This window comes from Carassius gibelio, chromosome B11, assembly GCF_023724105.1.
Source record: "Carassius gibelio isolate Cgi1373 ecotype wild population from Czech Republic chromosome B11, carGib1.2-hapl.c, whole genome shotgun sequence".
Classification (NCBI taxonomy): Eukaryota; Metazoa; Chordata; class Actinopteri; order Cypriniformes; family Cyprinidae; genus Carassius; species Carassius gibelio.
In genome coordinates this window covers 20222197-20238163 of record NC_068406.1, presented here as the reverse complement: position 1 = coordinate 20238163, position 15967 = coordinate 20222197, and the positions used below count along the sequence as shown (strand labels likewise).

General features: G+C 37.0%; 4 protein-coding genes across 5 annotated transcripts in view; 3 read left to right on the top strand and 1 right to left on the bottom strand.

The window, feature by feature from the left end:
- Window positions 1–1070, top strand: part of LOC127967964 (transcriptional adapter 3) — a 16352-nt gene extending 15282 nt beyond the window's left edge. Inside the window, exons 2-3 of the mRNA XM_052568730.1 lie at window positions 34–225; window positions 525–1070. Of these exons, the coding sequence (XP_052424690.1) occupies window positions 34–225; window positions 525–717 (385 nt within the window). The 3' untranslated portion in view covers window positions 718–1070. The remainder of the gene's footprint in view (window positions 1–33; window positions 226–524) is intronic.
- Window positions 1071–1575: 505 nt separating this feature from the next.
- Window positions 1576–5622, top strand: hmces (5-hydroxymethylcytosine binding, ES cell specific). The gene is made up of 7 exons (XM_052568843.1): window positions 1576–1728; window positions 2710–2915; window positions 2985–3128; window positions 3572–3751; window positions 3839–3993; window positions 4092–4284; window positions 4648–5622. The coding sequence occupies exons 2-7, from the start codon at window positions 2727–2729 to the stop codon at window positions 4846–4848; spliced, it is 1062 nt and encodes a 353-aa protein (XP_052424803.1). The 5' UTR covers window positions 1576–1728; window positions 2710–2726; the 3' UTR covers window positions 4849–5622.
- A 69-nt stretch (window positions 5623–5691) lies between these two features.
- On the bottom strand, window positions 5692–15549 carry LOC127968014 (ras-related protein rab7). The gene is made up of 6 exons (XM_052568848.1): window positions 15243–15549; window positions 11553–11615; window positions 10224–10350; window positions 9790–10008; window positions 7716–7844; window positions 5692–6924 (listed from the first exon to the last, which is right to left on the bottom strand). The coding sequence occupies exons 2-6, from the start codon at window positions 11603–11605 to the stop codon at window positions 6829–6831; spliced, it is 624 nt and encodes a 207-aa protein (XP_052424808.1). The 5' UTR covers window positions 11606–11615; window positions 15243–15549; the 3' UTR covers window positions 5692–6828.
- slc25a26 (solute carrier family 25 member 26) overlaps window positions 14465–15967 on the top strand; it is a 47020-nt gene continuing 45517 nt past the window's right edge. The window contains exons 1-2 of one of the 2 annotated variants that reach the window (XM_052568846.1): window positions 14465–14620; window positions 15518–15646. The gene's annotated coding sequence lies outside the window, so the exon portion shown is untranslated. Of the gene's footprint in view, window positions 14621–15509; window positions 15647–15967 lie in introns of those variants that run through there. The other variant, XM_052568847.1, reaches the window with a different exon arrangement.

Here is a 15967-nt window from a genome sequence, read left to right as displayed (position 1 = left end):
GGTGTAATTTTTTCTGTTTTCTGTTGCGCCCAGTGTGCCACACACACGCTCTTTGGAGGCTCGTATAAGAGAGGAGCTGGTGTCTCAGGGGCTGCTGGACTCTGATGAGAGGCAAGGTGTCGGAGGAGAGTCTGAAGACGAGGTGCTGGCCGAGCTGCAGAAAAGACAGGCTGAACTCAAAGCGCTAACAGCTCACAACCGTTCGCGCAAGCAGGAGCTGCTCAAGTGAGTCTCAGATCCAGATCAAAACTGCTGTCAGCACAAGATGAAGACTAGCTAGTGAAAACAAGCCTGTCATCTTTCAAAGAGTTTTGAAAGCAGTCTGATGTGACAAGTTAGGATTTTCTTTCTATAGTAGTTTTACTTAGATGACAGCTTAGAGAGCTGTATTGAAGCAGTCAAGTGTGTATATTAAGATGTGTCTTTTGCTACAGTATTTTTTTTCCCCCCATATACTTTATGAAATACCAGGATTGATGTGAGATTAGGAACATCAACTTTTACTTTTCACCCTGTTCATGCAGGTTGGCACGAGAAGAAATGCGAAAACAGGAGCTTCGACAGCGGGTTCGAGTGGCTGATAACGAGGTTATGGAGGCATTCCGTCGCATAATGGCAGCCAGGCAAAAGAAACGCACTCCAACGAAAAAAGAGAAAGATCAGGCTTGGAAAGCTTTGAAAGAGAGAGAAAGTATTCTCAAACTCTTAGATGGATAAATATGACCGGCAGCTATAATGTGGTGTGTTTGTTGGTTATGGACACTTCATAAAGACAGCTTCAGCATTCAGACAACTTGAAGAACACGTAAACAAACATTTCATATAATGTTCATATCTTTTGGTTACTCTCTATCTTAAGACCTGAGGTTACTAGTTGTGATAATAAAGGTGTTTGACACTAGTTTTCAAGAGCCACTGACTTGACACTGTTGATGCCAGAATGTAAGTTTACTTTTTTCTTTTTTGCCGCCTTTATGTACAGTTCCCAAAGGCAGCTGATTAACATAGTAGATTGATATTGTTAAAGGAATAGTTCACCAAAAATAAAACACTTGTCATGTCGGTCCAAACCTGCTTCACTGACTCTTCTGTGGAATATTAAAGATGGTATTTTGAAGAATGTTGGTAACCAAACAGTTTTGGGCACCATTAACTCATTGCATGGACAAAAACAGGTATTTCTTATTTTATGTCCTAAACAAGAGATAGAAATCAACAACATAAGGGTGAAAAAAAAAGACAATTAAAATTTCTGTGTGAACTATTTCTTGAAAGCTGTTGTCCTAGCATTGATAGTATTTTGTTACTACACGCCAGGAACACGGTAATTTTGAGTTTTCATATGATTAAAAGAAAATAATGCTTTTTATAAAGATGTTGTCCATGGAAATATTGGGTTTGTTAACTCGTATGCTGTCGTTTATTTCACTCCATGTTGAATTTTAGTTCTATGCATTTTGTAAACAACTTACAAACCATCACATGGCATTGGCGTGTATGTGTGTTTGAAAATAAAAACTTTTTTGTTTACCGGATTAGTATTTATATCACCGTTTTTCTATTCTCTATGCAAAACTTCGATTTGAATTGTTTTGACAGGATGTTCTAACAGAGGGCGCCATTTCTTACACAGATAGATACACACTCGTCTTGTTTAGTGAACAGTACCATCGTTGCTCTCTGCTCTTACTTACATCTTTTACCTCAGAATAAGGACTTGTTGCGCTGGTGAGAATATCCTTTACTTTACGACTTTATGTTCGTATTATGAATTATCTGTTAGTGCATCTGTATCGTGTTTGCCAGTTTATGAAGACGCAAACTGAAGGTGTGCAGAAACCGTTGCATGCAACTAACGTTACTGTAGCAGTGCAGCAGCTTCACCTAAAAAATAAGCTGAGGTAAAATGAAACGGCGTGCAGCCTCTAACGAAGTTAAAGCAATGATAATGATGATACTGTGATGTTGCTCAAGTTTGAATGACCCGACAGCTACATTTCCGCGAAAGAATCGTTCATGTGTGTCGGATCTTGATTGAATGGTAGAACGATTCATGACGTGGACTGTCGGAGCGATTGTCGAGTCAACTGAAGACCGTCTTCGCACATGCTTGATTTATAATAAAATGAGAACTGTTTGGGAACCAAGAAGTATAAGAAAAGTAAGGAACTTTCGTAGCCAAGACATTAGACGATTTCCTTGAACGTCAGAAACCGCGCGATGACGTTTTACGTAATGACGAAAAAGAATCACTGAATCGCTTATTTGAACCGTTTGAAAGAACCGATTGGCAGAACTGCACCAAGTGGATTTAGAAAGTTCTTTGATGGCTTTATGTTGCGATAAGTAAATGTAAGTAAATTTTTATAGCAACATTTTGAGCAATGAACACAACCAAAGCTAACCATATATATATATATATATATATATATATATATATATATATATATATATATATATATATATATACATATATATGTATGTATCTTATAAGGTCCCATTTGCATCTGTGAATAAAGAATTTAGTAAATATAAGTAAATTTACCATATTGAAAATTCGACATAGTTATTATAAAGAAAATTGCTATACATGTAAGCGTAAATTCCAGTGTTTGTGTAGTTTTTAGCAAAAAATTTGAAATTAATGCAAGACAATTAATTTAAAGCATTAAATAAATGCATTGTCTTATTTGTGGTGACGTCACGCAGGTTTGGCTTGTGCCAGAATGTGCGGGAGAACGGCTTGCACTCTGGCTCCGAATGAGCTCAGTCGTGCGGCTCGCTATCGAGACAGGACGGGTCAACCACACAGTCCCCGATGGAAGGACGGAGACACTGACAAATACCGGCCATCATACAACAAGAGTCCTCAGTCCTTCAGCCCTGTACTGCTGTCCAACAGACACTTCAACAAGGTATGTCAAAACATATATGCACAACATTTGTCCCTGAAGAACAGCTGTTTAATGAAGCGCTTTCCATAGGATGCCCCTGTAGATGAGTGTGTGTTGGCAGCGATGCGCTGGGGTCTCGTCCCGGCGTGGTTCAGAGAGAATGACCCCAGTAAGATGCAGTACAACACCTCTAACTGTCGCAGTGAAAGCCTGTTGGAAAAGAAGTCTTACAAGGTACATAAGACGCCCTCATTCATTCCACATGAGCAGCAAAATGGGTAGCCCGCCACAGTGAAATCCCATTGGTCCAAAGTTCAGCTCAACATAATAGAGTGCAACAGGAAGTAAAATTCTCATTCATTTTTGTTCCATAGGGAATTTGGTTTTTAAGAATAACTTATAAACCACTGATGGCAGACCATATGTTATATACTTTAATTGATACCATCGACCTTCATTATTTCAAAATGGTTCTTTTTTAAATAAGGATGTTTAATTGCAGAATTACTGGTTAAAAACGAAATTACCCAGAAATCCTACAAATATATATAATTTAGAAATTATACATAGAAAATTTAATCCAGGCTCTATAGAACTCTATAATGTATTAAACATCAAATATCTTCTAATATTCTGTGGACAGACACATGACTTGTTGCTGAAAACTTATTGTACAGGATCCTCTTCTGAAAGGACAGCGCTGTGTCATTCTAGCTGATGGCTTCTATGAATGGAGACGAACGGAGAAAGAGAAACAGCCTTTCTTCATTTACTTCCCTCAAAGCCAAGGAGGTCAAGTGCCTCGTCAACAGAATGCACAGAAAACAAAAAGTGACCAAAGTTTGGACCAAGGAGAGGTTAGCCCAAATCTGACAGTCGTAAGAATTAAATTAGTTAACTTATGCCAGTCTTACTCGTCTGTTCATTCCTCCACTTGTCTACAGAGTGATCAGGACGACAGTGACTGGACGGGGTGGCGTCTTCTGACAATAGCAGGGCTCTTTGACTCCTGGACTCCTCCTTGTGGTGGAGAGACACTGTATACTTACACTGTTATTACTGTAGACTCCTCTCCAAACCTTCAAAGCATCCATGACAGGTTGAGTGCATAAATATGATTTTAGTGCATAAATATGATTTTAAATATTACTTTTGTAATGAGTCATATGAACCTTGAGTTAATGTGTCGTGTAACAGGATGCCGGCTGTGCTGGACGGAGAGGATGAGGTAAGACGGTGGTTAGACTTTGGTGAAGTGAAGTCATTGGAAGCAATGAAATTACTGCAGCCAAAGTCTTCCTTGACCTTTCACCCCGTCTCCTCATTGGTCAACAATTCCCGCAACAACTCTCCAGAGTGTCTACAGCCTGTAGACCCCACAGTTAAGAAGGTGAAATATTTTGGTAATTTTTAGAAAACAAATGCACTTAAAACTATTTTCACACTAGTTTATACTGTAGATTTATCCACTATTATTTATATATATATAATATACATTATTTGGTATATTATAAATATATATTTTTGTAATATAAATATGTATAGCCCAAACCTTTGGATGGTAATGTGTTCATATTTTTATAAGACATTTTCATAGTTTAGGATTTATGTTTTTTGTCTGGGACAAGAATAAAATGAAATGTTTACATTACAGACATTTGAAAAAATCATAAAGATCACAAACCATTATTAAAATCTTTGACATTAAATTAATTAGTTTAAATACTGAACTCCAACTTTATGCCCTGTCTAGACCGTTCAACCAACAGCCAGCAGTAAAATGATGATGAGCTGGCTGAAAACTGCTTCACCCACTAAGAGGAAGAATCCTGATGAAGACACTTCAGATAAAGCACCTGAAGAAAAGTCTGCAGCAGAGAAGCAAACCAAGCCGGCTGGGCCTCTCCAGCAGTGGCTGCTGGGATCAGGTTCCAGAAAGAAACCAAGAACTTGAAAACAGAATCACAATGTTCTTCAGAATGATTTGAAATGCACCTTGACGTGCCTAAAAATGTTTGTTAAAGTAGCAGTTCACCCAAAACGGATAAATTGCTGAAATGTACTCATCTCAGGTCATCCAAGATGTACAGTATATGATGTTTCTTCATCAAAACAGATTTGGAGAAATTTAGTATTATATCACTTGCTTACCAAGAGGATTAAACTTACAAATGTCACTTCTAGCCAAAATCTGTAATGAGGCTTCCTCCAGTGGAAATCCTCCCCCCCACACACATAAAACTCATCATTATAATGGTTTAGAACTGATATGAACCGTTTTTTATCTTGTAAACAGTTCTAGCTTGTGAACAGTTTTTGATTTGCCATTATTTCTCTCCTGATTCAGGCAAGATGGCCTTCACAAGAGAAAGCGGTATTAATAGGTATTGATAGGTTTTGTTTATTACAGATATGCAGCTTTTCACTTCAGAAGACTTTAATTGATGGACTGGAGACGTGTGGATTATTGTCATGTTTTTATCAGCTGTTTGGACTCTCATTCTGATAACACCCATTCACAAGATTCACTGATGAACAAGAAATGTAATTTTAAATTTAATCTAAACAAACTCAACTGAATCTTGGATGGCATAAGGGTGAGTACAATTTTAAGAATTTCTTTAAGACTGGTAACAGCTAATTTGCCAAGTATTCAGTGTTTAGTTGTACGTATTGTTCATTTTTGATGACTTTATATGATGAAAATAAACATTCACATGACTTATAATAGCTGTTGTGTAGACACATTTCATTCGTTAATTTCAAATAGTTCCAGTTCACTTAATAACAATGTACATCAAACACAAAATACCACAGTTTTATTCAACAACTTAATTACTTTGAAATACATTTAGCTTGAACAATGTATATGCTGTGCATTTTGTTTTATTAAATGTCACGGACAATTCAGTTTTCCCCTAATGTTGTCTAGTTGTTTTATTTGAATACAATGCAACAGATAATAATAATTACAATAATAATGAACAAACAGATGGGAAAAGATCAGAGTGATACTGAGTCTCTACCATCCTGAGCTACTGGTAGAGTCCAGGCAAAATACGAAAGAAAGAAAAAACAACAACGTCTATGCCACTGCTTGTTCATGGCAGACTCGCGGTGATTCGATCATGCTGACATGAGGATTGACGAAAAAAAAAAAATAGAAATACTAATTGTCGTAATAGTATGAATAGTAGATCATTTAGATGTAATATCTAAATTTCCCATTGCATGGTTTGCTATTCATATTTCCCTGTTCCATTTTGAGGACAGCGATTGGGCGTACACTGGAATAATTGACTGCAGTTCTCAGATGTAACAGCGGGGGCAGTGTGAGACCTCCAGTGCTTCGGGACTTCACAAACTGAGGAGCGTTTTCAGGTTCATGACTTTAAGATGCAAATGCAGCATGCTTTACACCAGGCCGCCATTTTAATTCAAGCACATTGATGAAGTAGTTGAACATGGCGGTAGTTATGGTACCAACGCACGGCTCTGATACACCCCCCATCTTTCAGCGTTCACGTCAAACGTATTCCAATTGCACTGCGGGGCTGGATCATAAAAAAGTCTCAAGAGCCATTCAAGTGTTGTGAAGAGTTTCAGTAGGACTTTTTAATGTGGGCGAGGCAATGGTTCTGCACAACCGGTGCGAGGTGTTGGGATTCGTGTACGAAAACGGTGTCAGATTGAGCCTCTTGAGCATATGTGGGTGGGTGTGTGTTTGTGTCTACGGCTGTGAATGAGAACTGAAGGATACTGAATGAGAGGATTTCTGCTCGTCTACAAAGGCCAGCGATTATATCGAGTAAAGGGGAGGGAAGGAGATAAAGGAGAACAGGGGTGAAAGAAAGAACGCAAGAGAGGGAGAGGGAGTGAGGCAGAGACAAGGCCAGAGAGGCTGAGGGTGAAACGTTGCGCCCCCTGGAGGTCCTCAGCAGCTGCAAGCCTCTGCTGACGGCTTGGCTCTATCGTTCCGGTCTAGTTTAATTGGCTCAGGGAACTCGTTGTATAACTCCACTTCAGTTTCCTACAAAATAAAAAAATTGGGTACAGATAAGTCCTAAGTATACTTTAGTCTAAGCATATACATACAGCCAAATATGCAGACTTTTAAAGTATACTACATTTGACAGAAACATAGATACTCAACAAGTGAACTAGAAAGATTCATCCTTGTCTCTGACCTTGTTTCTAAGAAAAAACAGAATTTCGTGATATAAACCCAAAATTGTGAGATATAACCTCAGAATTCAGAGGAAAAAGAATTGCAAAACAGAAACTCCGATATCAGGCAAATTACGTGAAAAAAAGCAAGATAACAATTAAATTCTATTTTTATTCCATGGCGGGAAAAAAATGATTGCGAAAAACTCTAAATTCCAAGATGTAAGAAAAGAATTGTAAGGCAAGTCGTGAAAAGTAAAAAGTTAGAATTACAAGAAAAAGGCTTTGAATTTGCAAGGAAAAAACAAATTTTTTAGATAAATATTCACAGTTACCGTTTTTATTTTTTTATTCCATGGCAGAAGCAGGCTTCTATTTATCACTGCTGTACCCATTTAAACTAGAGTTTGTAACTTAACTCATTACTCAATGTTTTGATGTTACCATCTACATCTACAGTAGTTTGTTGTTGTTCTGTTTCCTTGATTGTTTATTGAAAAAGAAACAACAGGCCTTAGCAGTGTTGGCACGTTGCGTACAATCTAATTATTACAAAAAAAATACATATATATGAAATTTGCATCAAGTGCACTGTTCGTAAGCATATTTTAGTGCTTTCGTCACCAAATGCAACATGTATTTCAACAAACATACCTGTTTGAGTGCATTGCGCGCGATGGTCTGGAAAGCCTGCTCTACGTTGATGGCCTCCTTTGCACTGGTCTCAAAATACGGGATGTTGTTCTTACTCTGACACCAAGCCTGTGCCCGCTTAGTTGTTACCTGATGTATGAAAGAAGCAAAATATGAAGTTCACAGAAACTTTGAATAAGTTCATAGATGTATTATTATATTCAACATGAGGAAATGTGTGTTTGCAAAAGTCTCCACCATGACACTAGTTGATATGGTTCAGGTCCTTCAATGTACACAATGGTTTCAAAGTTTAGTGCAGTAAGAATGTATTAAATGGATCAATCGTTTTTCAAATAAATGCTGTTTTGAATGCTTTTGAACTTTCACTAAAGTATCCTGGAGAAAAAAAGCATGACAAAAAGCATGATGTTTCTATGAAAAGATGAGGACCAAATCAGCATATTAAAATTATTTCTGAAGCATTATGTGGAGGAATGGCTGCTGAAAATACTGAAATACTGCCTTGCATTTACAGGAAATATATTTAAAATAATAATAATAATAATTTATGTAATAAATGTATTTTAGATTAAATGTAGCCTAGGTGAGCATAAGAGACTGCTTTGAAAAACATAATTTTCATTCATCCAAAACTTTTGTTGTTTTATTCATGCTAGATGAATAATCAAGTCTTCTCTAATCAAGTTATTGGAGGTGTCATTGACTGAAAGTTAAGAAGTTTAAACACTTTACATGTGTATGGAGGTCCTAAATTAGCTTTCTTGGCCTCTTTGAATGTGACATGATCTTGAAATATATTCTCTACACACTTCATGGGTCAATGATATAATATTTTATTTTTTATTTTTACAATCTATAAGGTTATTCTAAAATGCACTGAAAATGCAATTTATACTCGCAATAGCTCCTTTCACACATACAGTCTACTGGTAAATTACCGGTAAATTACCATTAAGAGATCAAGTGTGAACAGGATCTTTTTAAAAATACCGGTAAATTCTTTGTCAATTTATCTTCCGGAATGAGAAGTTGTAACATTACCAGTAATGTGGTCTGTGTACAATTTTGAAGCTGATGTGTGAATGGTGCTTTCTCGGTAAAAAGATGTAGCATCGTTTACTTTGTGAACAGAGCTTTTTTTTATTTACCGGTAAAATGAAGAAGAAAAGTCCCAATTAAAAGAAACCCATTAAAAAAAAAAAAAAAAAAAAAAAAAACAACATTAAAGTGATAGTTCATTAATTCTGTCTGTTGTCATTAATTACTCACCATCATGTTATTCTAAAACCCGTTCGACCTCCGTTCATCTTCAGAACACAAATTAAGATTTCTCTGACCCTCCCACTGACAGCAATGTAAGTAACACGATCAATGTCCAGAAATGTAACAAGGACATCTGTAGAATAATCCACGTGACATTAAGGATTTAACTGTAATTTTATGAAGCTACGCGGAAAAAAAATTTACGCAAAGAAAACAAAAATAATTATTTTATTCAACAATTAGTCTCCTCCACATCACCCTAGAATCATTTTGGAGAGTATCCACTGAACGTAAAAAATGCATGCTGAGTCAGCTGCGACCCGCGGATACACTGATTACGTCGTTTACACTTTGATCTGAATGAAAACAGCTGACACAGAACAGCATACGTTGTTTGCCTTCAGTGGATACTCTCCAAAATGGCGCTATAGTGATGCAGAGGAGATTAATTTTTATTTTTGTTTACTTTGCGTACAGAATGCATTCTCGTAGCTTCATAAAATTATGGTTGAACCCCTGATGTCACATGGATTATTTTACCAATGTCCTTGCTGCATTTCTGGACATTGACCGTGTTACATACATTGCTGTCTATGGAGGGTCAGAGGACTCTCAGAATAAATCAAAAATATCTTCATTTGTGTTCCGAAGATCAACTGAGGTCTTGCAGGTCAACGACATGAAGGTGAGTAATTTAATAAAACATTTATCTATCAAATTAAAGTCATGTGGTGTGACCAACATACTAAAATTATAATATAAAGCATCAATCTGAATGTACCCTTACAACAGAAATCATTGCACCCACCTGCCTGTTCTCCAGATCGATTTTGTTGCCCAGCACCACGAAGGGGAAGTTCTCTGGGTCGCGCGGGCTGGCCTGGATGAGAAACTCGTCTCTCCAGCTGTCCAGTGTCTTGAAGGTGTTTGGGGCAGTGACGTCGAACACCAGCACACAGCAGTCGGCACCGCGGTAGAAAGCCACACCCAGAGACTGGAAGCGCTCTTGACCTGCTGTGTCCCATATCTGAATGAAACAACACAGAACACTCACATAAAAGCTGCATTCATATATGGACATTCCGTCAGGCTGCATTATAAAACATATTTAAAACAGACATGCAGATTTATACAGCATGCAAGTGACTTTGGGATTATTTGTGTCCATCTGTAGAAATAATGCATGAGGATAGAAATTATATTTTTGGTTGAATTACATCCTTAATAATCTGTCATCTCTACCTGCATTGTGACAAGTCGGTCATCAACCATCACTTCTTTTGTCAGGAAATCTGCCCCTATAGTAGCTTTGTACTGATTACTGAACTTCTTATTCACATACTGGTTCATCAGAGATGTCTTCCCAACCCTGTTGAGGCAAAACAATATTTATACCCAGACCTGGCCAAAAAAAAAAAAAACTCCTGGAGAACCAACACATCTATTAGTGACTGTGCAGAACTATGAGTCATACCAAATGAAACGCTCTATGAACATTAATAATGCAGGCCTTAACAAAATGTACATTGCCTTTATGAAACTGAAAATACTTTCTTGAGAATTTATATCCCACCCACAAACTTTCCCATCTTGAAAGCTCATTAGAGATCATGAGGAAATGAAAGGCTTTAAGGAGGTTTTTTATTTGGGTGGCTGACATGACAACATATAAATGCCCAGTGTGTCATGAATCATCTAAACATCAGTTTATACTGTCACTCTAACAATGCACTTGTATAGTGTCATAGGATTTTTTTTTTTTTTTTGGAAAGCTTTCATGTTAAATTGTATTTCTGATCAAATAAATCCAACCTTATTGAGTAAAATAGACTTCTCTCAAAACCATTTCAAATATCTTACCCTAAGTATTTTACATTTATTACAATAAAACTTAACATAAACATCCAAAGATGGAGTGAGTCACATGTTTGTTCTGATTCAGCGAGCAATTTGTTAGACAGATTCAAGCGGAGTAAAAATAGTGGACTCGTAAGTTTGTGAATCAGACTAGACAGATCGTGCTGTATGTTTGTCAGCAACAAAATCAACGCAACAAAGATGTTTTGTTTGTTTTCTTCGTTATTAATATTCTGCTGTAGCCTTTAAGCACAGAACTTTACAACTCAAATTAACAAGTGCTTTTCTCATGGTGCTTTATATTTATTAGCTTCACTGCTGAATATAGCACTGCAAGAAACATTGCACTGAGTTCAAATCTTTTTAAACCTTTACTTGATTAACACTATACTACTGTTTAACAGAATACTCTAAAATTCCACACTTAAAGGCAAACTTCACCCACAAATTACAAAACTGTCTTCATTTATGAAAAAAAATATATATCTAAATAAAAATACCATGGAAGTCAATGGCTACCGTCAACTTTTTAGTTACCCATATTCGTCAAAATATCTTCTTTTGTGTTCAACAGAAGAAAGAAACTCGTATGGGTTTGGAACAACTTGAGGGTAGGTAAATAATGAAAATGTTCATTTTGGGCTGAACTGTGCCTATAAAAGCTACATGAAAGTGGCAGTTGCCCCGAATTTATTACAATGGCATTGAACTCACCCAGAGTCTCCAAGAATGATCACCTTCAGAAGAACTTTCTTCCTTGATGTCATAGTGTCACAGCTGGGGAAGAGAAAGCACAGAGCATGAAGCCAAGATTTCAACAGCACAACTCATATGAAATAAAAAGGAAGTGAAAGCCAAAACTGGTTGTAATGAAACAGGCCTTTTCAAAGGAACTGCAGACAGGACAGGGACCTTGTAGGATGTAGTAAGCTAACTACTATAGCTAAAAGCACCCATTTGATTGAAGTTACACACTCTAAGTGTGCTATAAATGCCTTTTCTGATTCAATGACAAAACCCATGATTCTGCTTGCACTCTCAAACAGGTCATGTGCACTCCAACTACCAAAGTCACGAGAAGCGCTCTCTTACAAACAGCATGTACTGTTTCCCGCCAACTGTTATACACATAGACTTCCCTTTTTAAGCGAAAGGCTTGAACACGCCATTCACTAAATGCTTCTCCATCTTTTAATGAATACAGGCCATCGGTTAAGGTACTGCTGTTTATCCAGGCCAGGAAAGTGAGGACACTGATCACTGCTACAGACTTTAGAAAGTTCATCAAAATGACAGCGTTGCATAGAATAGTGCTTCCTGTACCAACAACTACCACCACCAAAAAAACTAGCTGGCATAAACAGAGGAACTTAGGTCACATAATATATATTGTAGTGCCAATACACAGCATTTGAATGGCAGAGCATGCACCTTTTAATTAGGTGCTATTAGTACCTTTTAACTGCTTATCTTCATATGTAACAACTGGCCTAAAATCAGGCAGATGAAATCAAATGTGGACTGGATTATGTAATTAGTCCTTCATTTAGTAGTGAAAACCGCATCCAAATGCAAGGTTGGGCTACTGGGTAACATTTTGGAACAGTTTTGAGCATGTCTGTGGAAATCAAAGCTTTCCATGTCATGTCGGTTTCATAAGCTGAACATTCAGTATGTTGCTAAACACTGTACAATCCACTGTACTTTTTTCCTCACAGACTCGTTTTTGCATTACTGTCAAAAATTCAATATGGCACAACCGTGACTACCGTGTGAAGGTCTATGATGCATGTTAAAGACAACAGAAGATTTTGTTAGCTTTAATTTTCACTTAAAATGCATAAGTTTTTCAACATATCCCGCTTAAACCATGCAAAATTCTCCTTTCTACACACAAATTAGCATCAATATCAAAATCCAACAGATATTTCTTATTAGTATGCTGATCCTACATGAAAGCTTAGCTTATGTTCACTGATAAATAACTTTAGGCTCCAGAGAAGCAAGGCATCATGAAATGACCCTCAGGAATGAAACGATTGCTTGATTTTCTTTAAAAATGGCTTACACTGAAATACAATTACTAAAAAAAAAAGAAGAAAAATCTGAACAATAAATCTAGTGTTAAACTTCAAGCAGCAGTAAACACAAAAAAAAAAGCTGCTATAAGAAAACCCCTTATCATGGTTCACTAGGATCCACAAGTGGACTGAAGAGTTGCTCCACATAAAAATCCTTAACTCAAAGTCACCAACCTGGAACACTTGCTGTCTCTTTAGAGACATTGTAGTATATCACATTATTTATGTAATACTACACAGCTACTAAAAAAAAAAAAAGATGTAACTGCCAATAAACTAAAGAAATACATGGAAAGAAAGAACCACTCTTGAATATATCAAGGATATTGAAACATTTCTGATGTCTTTCCTGGGAGTGTTGAAATGAAGTAATCTCACGTGTACCCTGACCAGCCCATATGACACACAAAATCACTATAAAGTCTTTAAGCCTCTTTATGGTTCATCTTCATGACAGTTTGGCTCGGTCGCAAAACCTAACAAGCTGCTTGCATACCAAGGCTGCAGATTTGAGCATTAAATGTTTTTGTAGGAATATGACTTGGATGCCCAAAATTAATTCTAGCTCACATAATGTTGTATTGACTACGTTTTTAAAAAAATTATGTGACACAGAATGTATTAAGCAACACAAAATGTTAGATAAGTGCGCTTCATCATCACCACAACTTTATCACACAGACCTTAGTCAGGTAAGTGCTGTGAAACAGAGGCTGTGAAGATAGATGTACAGTGGTACTACTGAGTGTACTACAACATACCGACTGCTGAGCTGACCAAATGTCTCTCTGAAATAACTTTCTGTTGACAAAATGTCCATAAAATGTTTTTTTAAGTTTAAAAGGACATGATATTGGACCTTCATACAGTGCATGGCATTTTAAAACTGCAAGTCTATTCCTCACAGTCTAGATTTTATCTGTGTTATTTTTAACATGCTGCTGAATCTGAATAATTCAGCTTAATTTAATTCAGCAAGTAGAAATGAAAAAAGGTTTTTTGTAAACCAAGCAGCTTTCTGTGTGTCAAACCATTGTGAAATCTGACTGGAAAAATCTTTCGACCTCACATGAAATTCCTGGATTTCTCCTGAAACTTTTCAAGTTGGTACAGTAAATGTGGCTGCAGTTTTATCTCGTAGTATAAATACATTCTCAGATATACTGTACATCCATAATGTCAGCACGATCCTGATGTTCCTATTTCATATTAACAGCAACTGCAAAAATAAAAGTACAAACTAACCCCAAAAAAAAAAAAAAAAAATGCTAGAGCATTACAGTGCAGTGTGTTATATTTACCGTAGTTTGGCTATTTTTGGCTGATGAAATCCAGTCATTTTAATAAGAATACATGTAACTGGGAAGTTTCCTGTGCAAATTTTGTATGGTTCAAAAGGTCATGCAAATTTGCCAGAACGACCAACAGAAGCTCCTTGTTTTGACTTCTGTTCTGTGTAAAACCATAATGCGTTACACACTATATTAAGAGTAGTATACTATTGAACTGTTTAGATAGGCAGCTGGCTAGATTTTGAGACACAGCCAAGGATTGCAAACTGTTTTACGACTCCATATTTAATCTGGAACCCATGACACTCGGTAAAGTCGGATCACATGATAGAGCACTTTCCTTTAGCATGCATGAGAATAGCAGAATGCCATCCATTTATTTCAACACCACACTGCAGCAAATAATCAAGTGCGTACTATTAATGATATCATGTATCGACGCTGATTTTGAACTATAAAAGCGTTGTAGTGTAATGGTGGCTTTAGCATTATAGTAAATGGTTGTTTATTTAAAACGGATTGTTTCGCAATACTCCACAACTGTTTCGGTGTGCTGTAAACATACAAGCAGAGAGCGAATGTATTTGATGCGGCTGCTGGTTGTGCAATCATCTGTTTTCATATAAAAGCAAGACAGCGCTGTTAAATCCATATCTGATCGATTGTTATTGTGTCAGAGGCATTGAATAAAAATGTCTTCTTATGTATAGCTCAAGAAAAAGTGGTGCGTTTGAAATGAAACGCAAATGGACACAATCCAGCGCGTCTGTCAGGGTTATTAGAAACACCTGATTATTCAGGGCCTGAATAGGGACAGATCAACATCACAGCGTGTAAATGACTGATTCTAACCAGGAAGGAAGTTATACACAGATAAACGACAATTAAATCATCTCAGTGTCCTTTAACAGCATTACAAATGAGCTCGTTTGCTAACGTCAGTTAGCTTACATGTCAACTACACCATCTCTCTTAACAAATCCACGACCAGTCTCTGGATTGAACATGTTCATATTGATTTGACTACTCACCTGGTTTATAAAGCTGGAGATCTAGCAAATATCAGTCTGTATTAGTGCTGTGGTGTAGCCTGTGAGCTAAACTGCTACCGTTGCCCTTACACAAGCCTGATGTTTATGAAGAAAACAAACAATAAGTTCAGCCCCTGTCGCCAGCGAAACACTGGCTCGCTTAGGCTAGGTGTATAAGCGAACTAATCCGGAATCGGTGATTCCAAAACGGGTGCTATAACCGCTATTGCCACCTCTGTTAAATGACGGGTCTTTTTTTCTCTTTCTGTTTCGAGATCTGCTTTAACTTCCTCCAAAACAACCCCTTGAAAGCCAGCGATGTCATCACGCAGGGGACGTCATCGCGTAGGCCCCAGAAGACACGCCCTAAAAGCTGACCTTCTTCTGAAGACCAAACTTTTAGGGTATTATTAAGTCAAGTTTTTTTTTTATAGACATATACTTGTTTTTAATGACCACAACAGTATTGACTACAAAAATATGTAAGCCTTTTTCCACCACATACAAAAATCATGTTTTGGTAAATCATACATTTAACATAAAAGCCATAAGTATGACATAATGAAATTTTTTATTTTTTTTGCCACAATGACTTTTTATGGCGTATGAAAAGTTTGATCTATGCCATAAGTGTAACTTAGATGTTTTAGTGTACAATTATAACATTTAAAATAGGCTACATGTCACAAATCCCAACAAAATGTGAGAATTTGCCCCAACCAAAC

What these genes read in the sequence shown, in the direction of transcription:
- hmces (XM_052568843.1), top strand. Translation starts at nt 2,727, where the DNA reads ATGTGCGGGAGAACGGCTTGCACTCTGGCTCCGAATGAGCTCAGTCGT. An exon ending in TGGAAAAGAAGTCTTACAAG is followed by an intron (nt 3,129 to 3,571) that starts GTACATAAGACG and finishes CTTATTGTACAG; the next exon opens with GATCCTCTTCTGAAAGGACA. An exon ending in TAGACCCCACAGTTAAGAAG is followed by an intron (nt 4,285 to 4,647) that starts GTGAAATATTTT and finishes TGCCCTGTCTAG; the next exon opens with ACCGTTCAACCAACAGCCAG.
- LOC127968014 (XM_052568848.1), bottom strand. Translation starts at nt 11,605, where the DNA reads ATGACATCAAGGAAGAAAGTTCTTCTGAAGGTGATCATTCTTGGAGAC. An exon ending in TCGATCTGGAGAACAGGCAG is followed by an intron (nt 7,845 to 9,789) that starts GTGGGTGCAATG and finishes TTCATACATCAG; the next exon opens with GTAACAACTAAGCGGGCACA. An exon ending in CGCGCAATGCACTCAAACAG is followed by an intron (nt 6,925 to 7,715) that starts GTATGTTTGTTG and finishes TTTATTTTGTAG; the next exon opens with GAAACTGAAGTGGAGTTATA.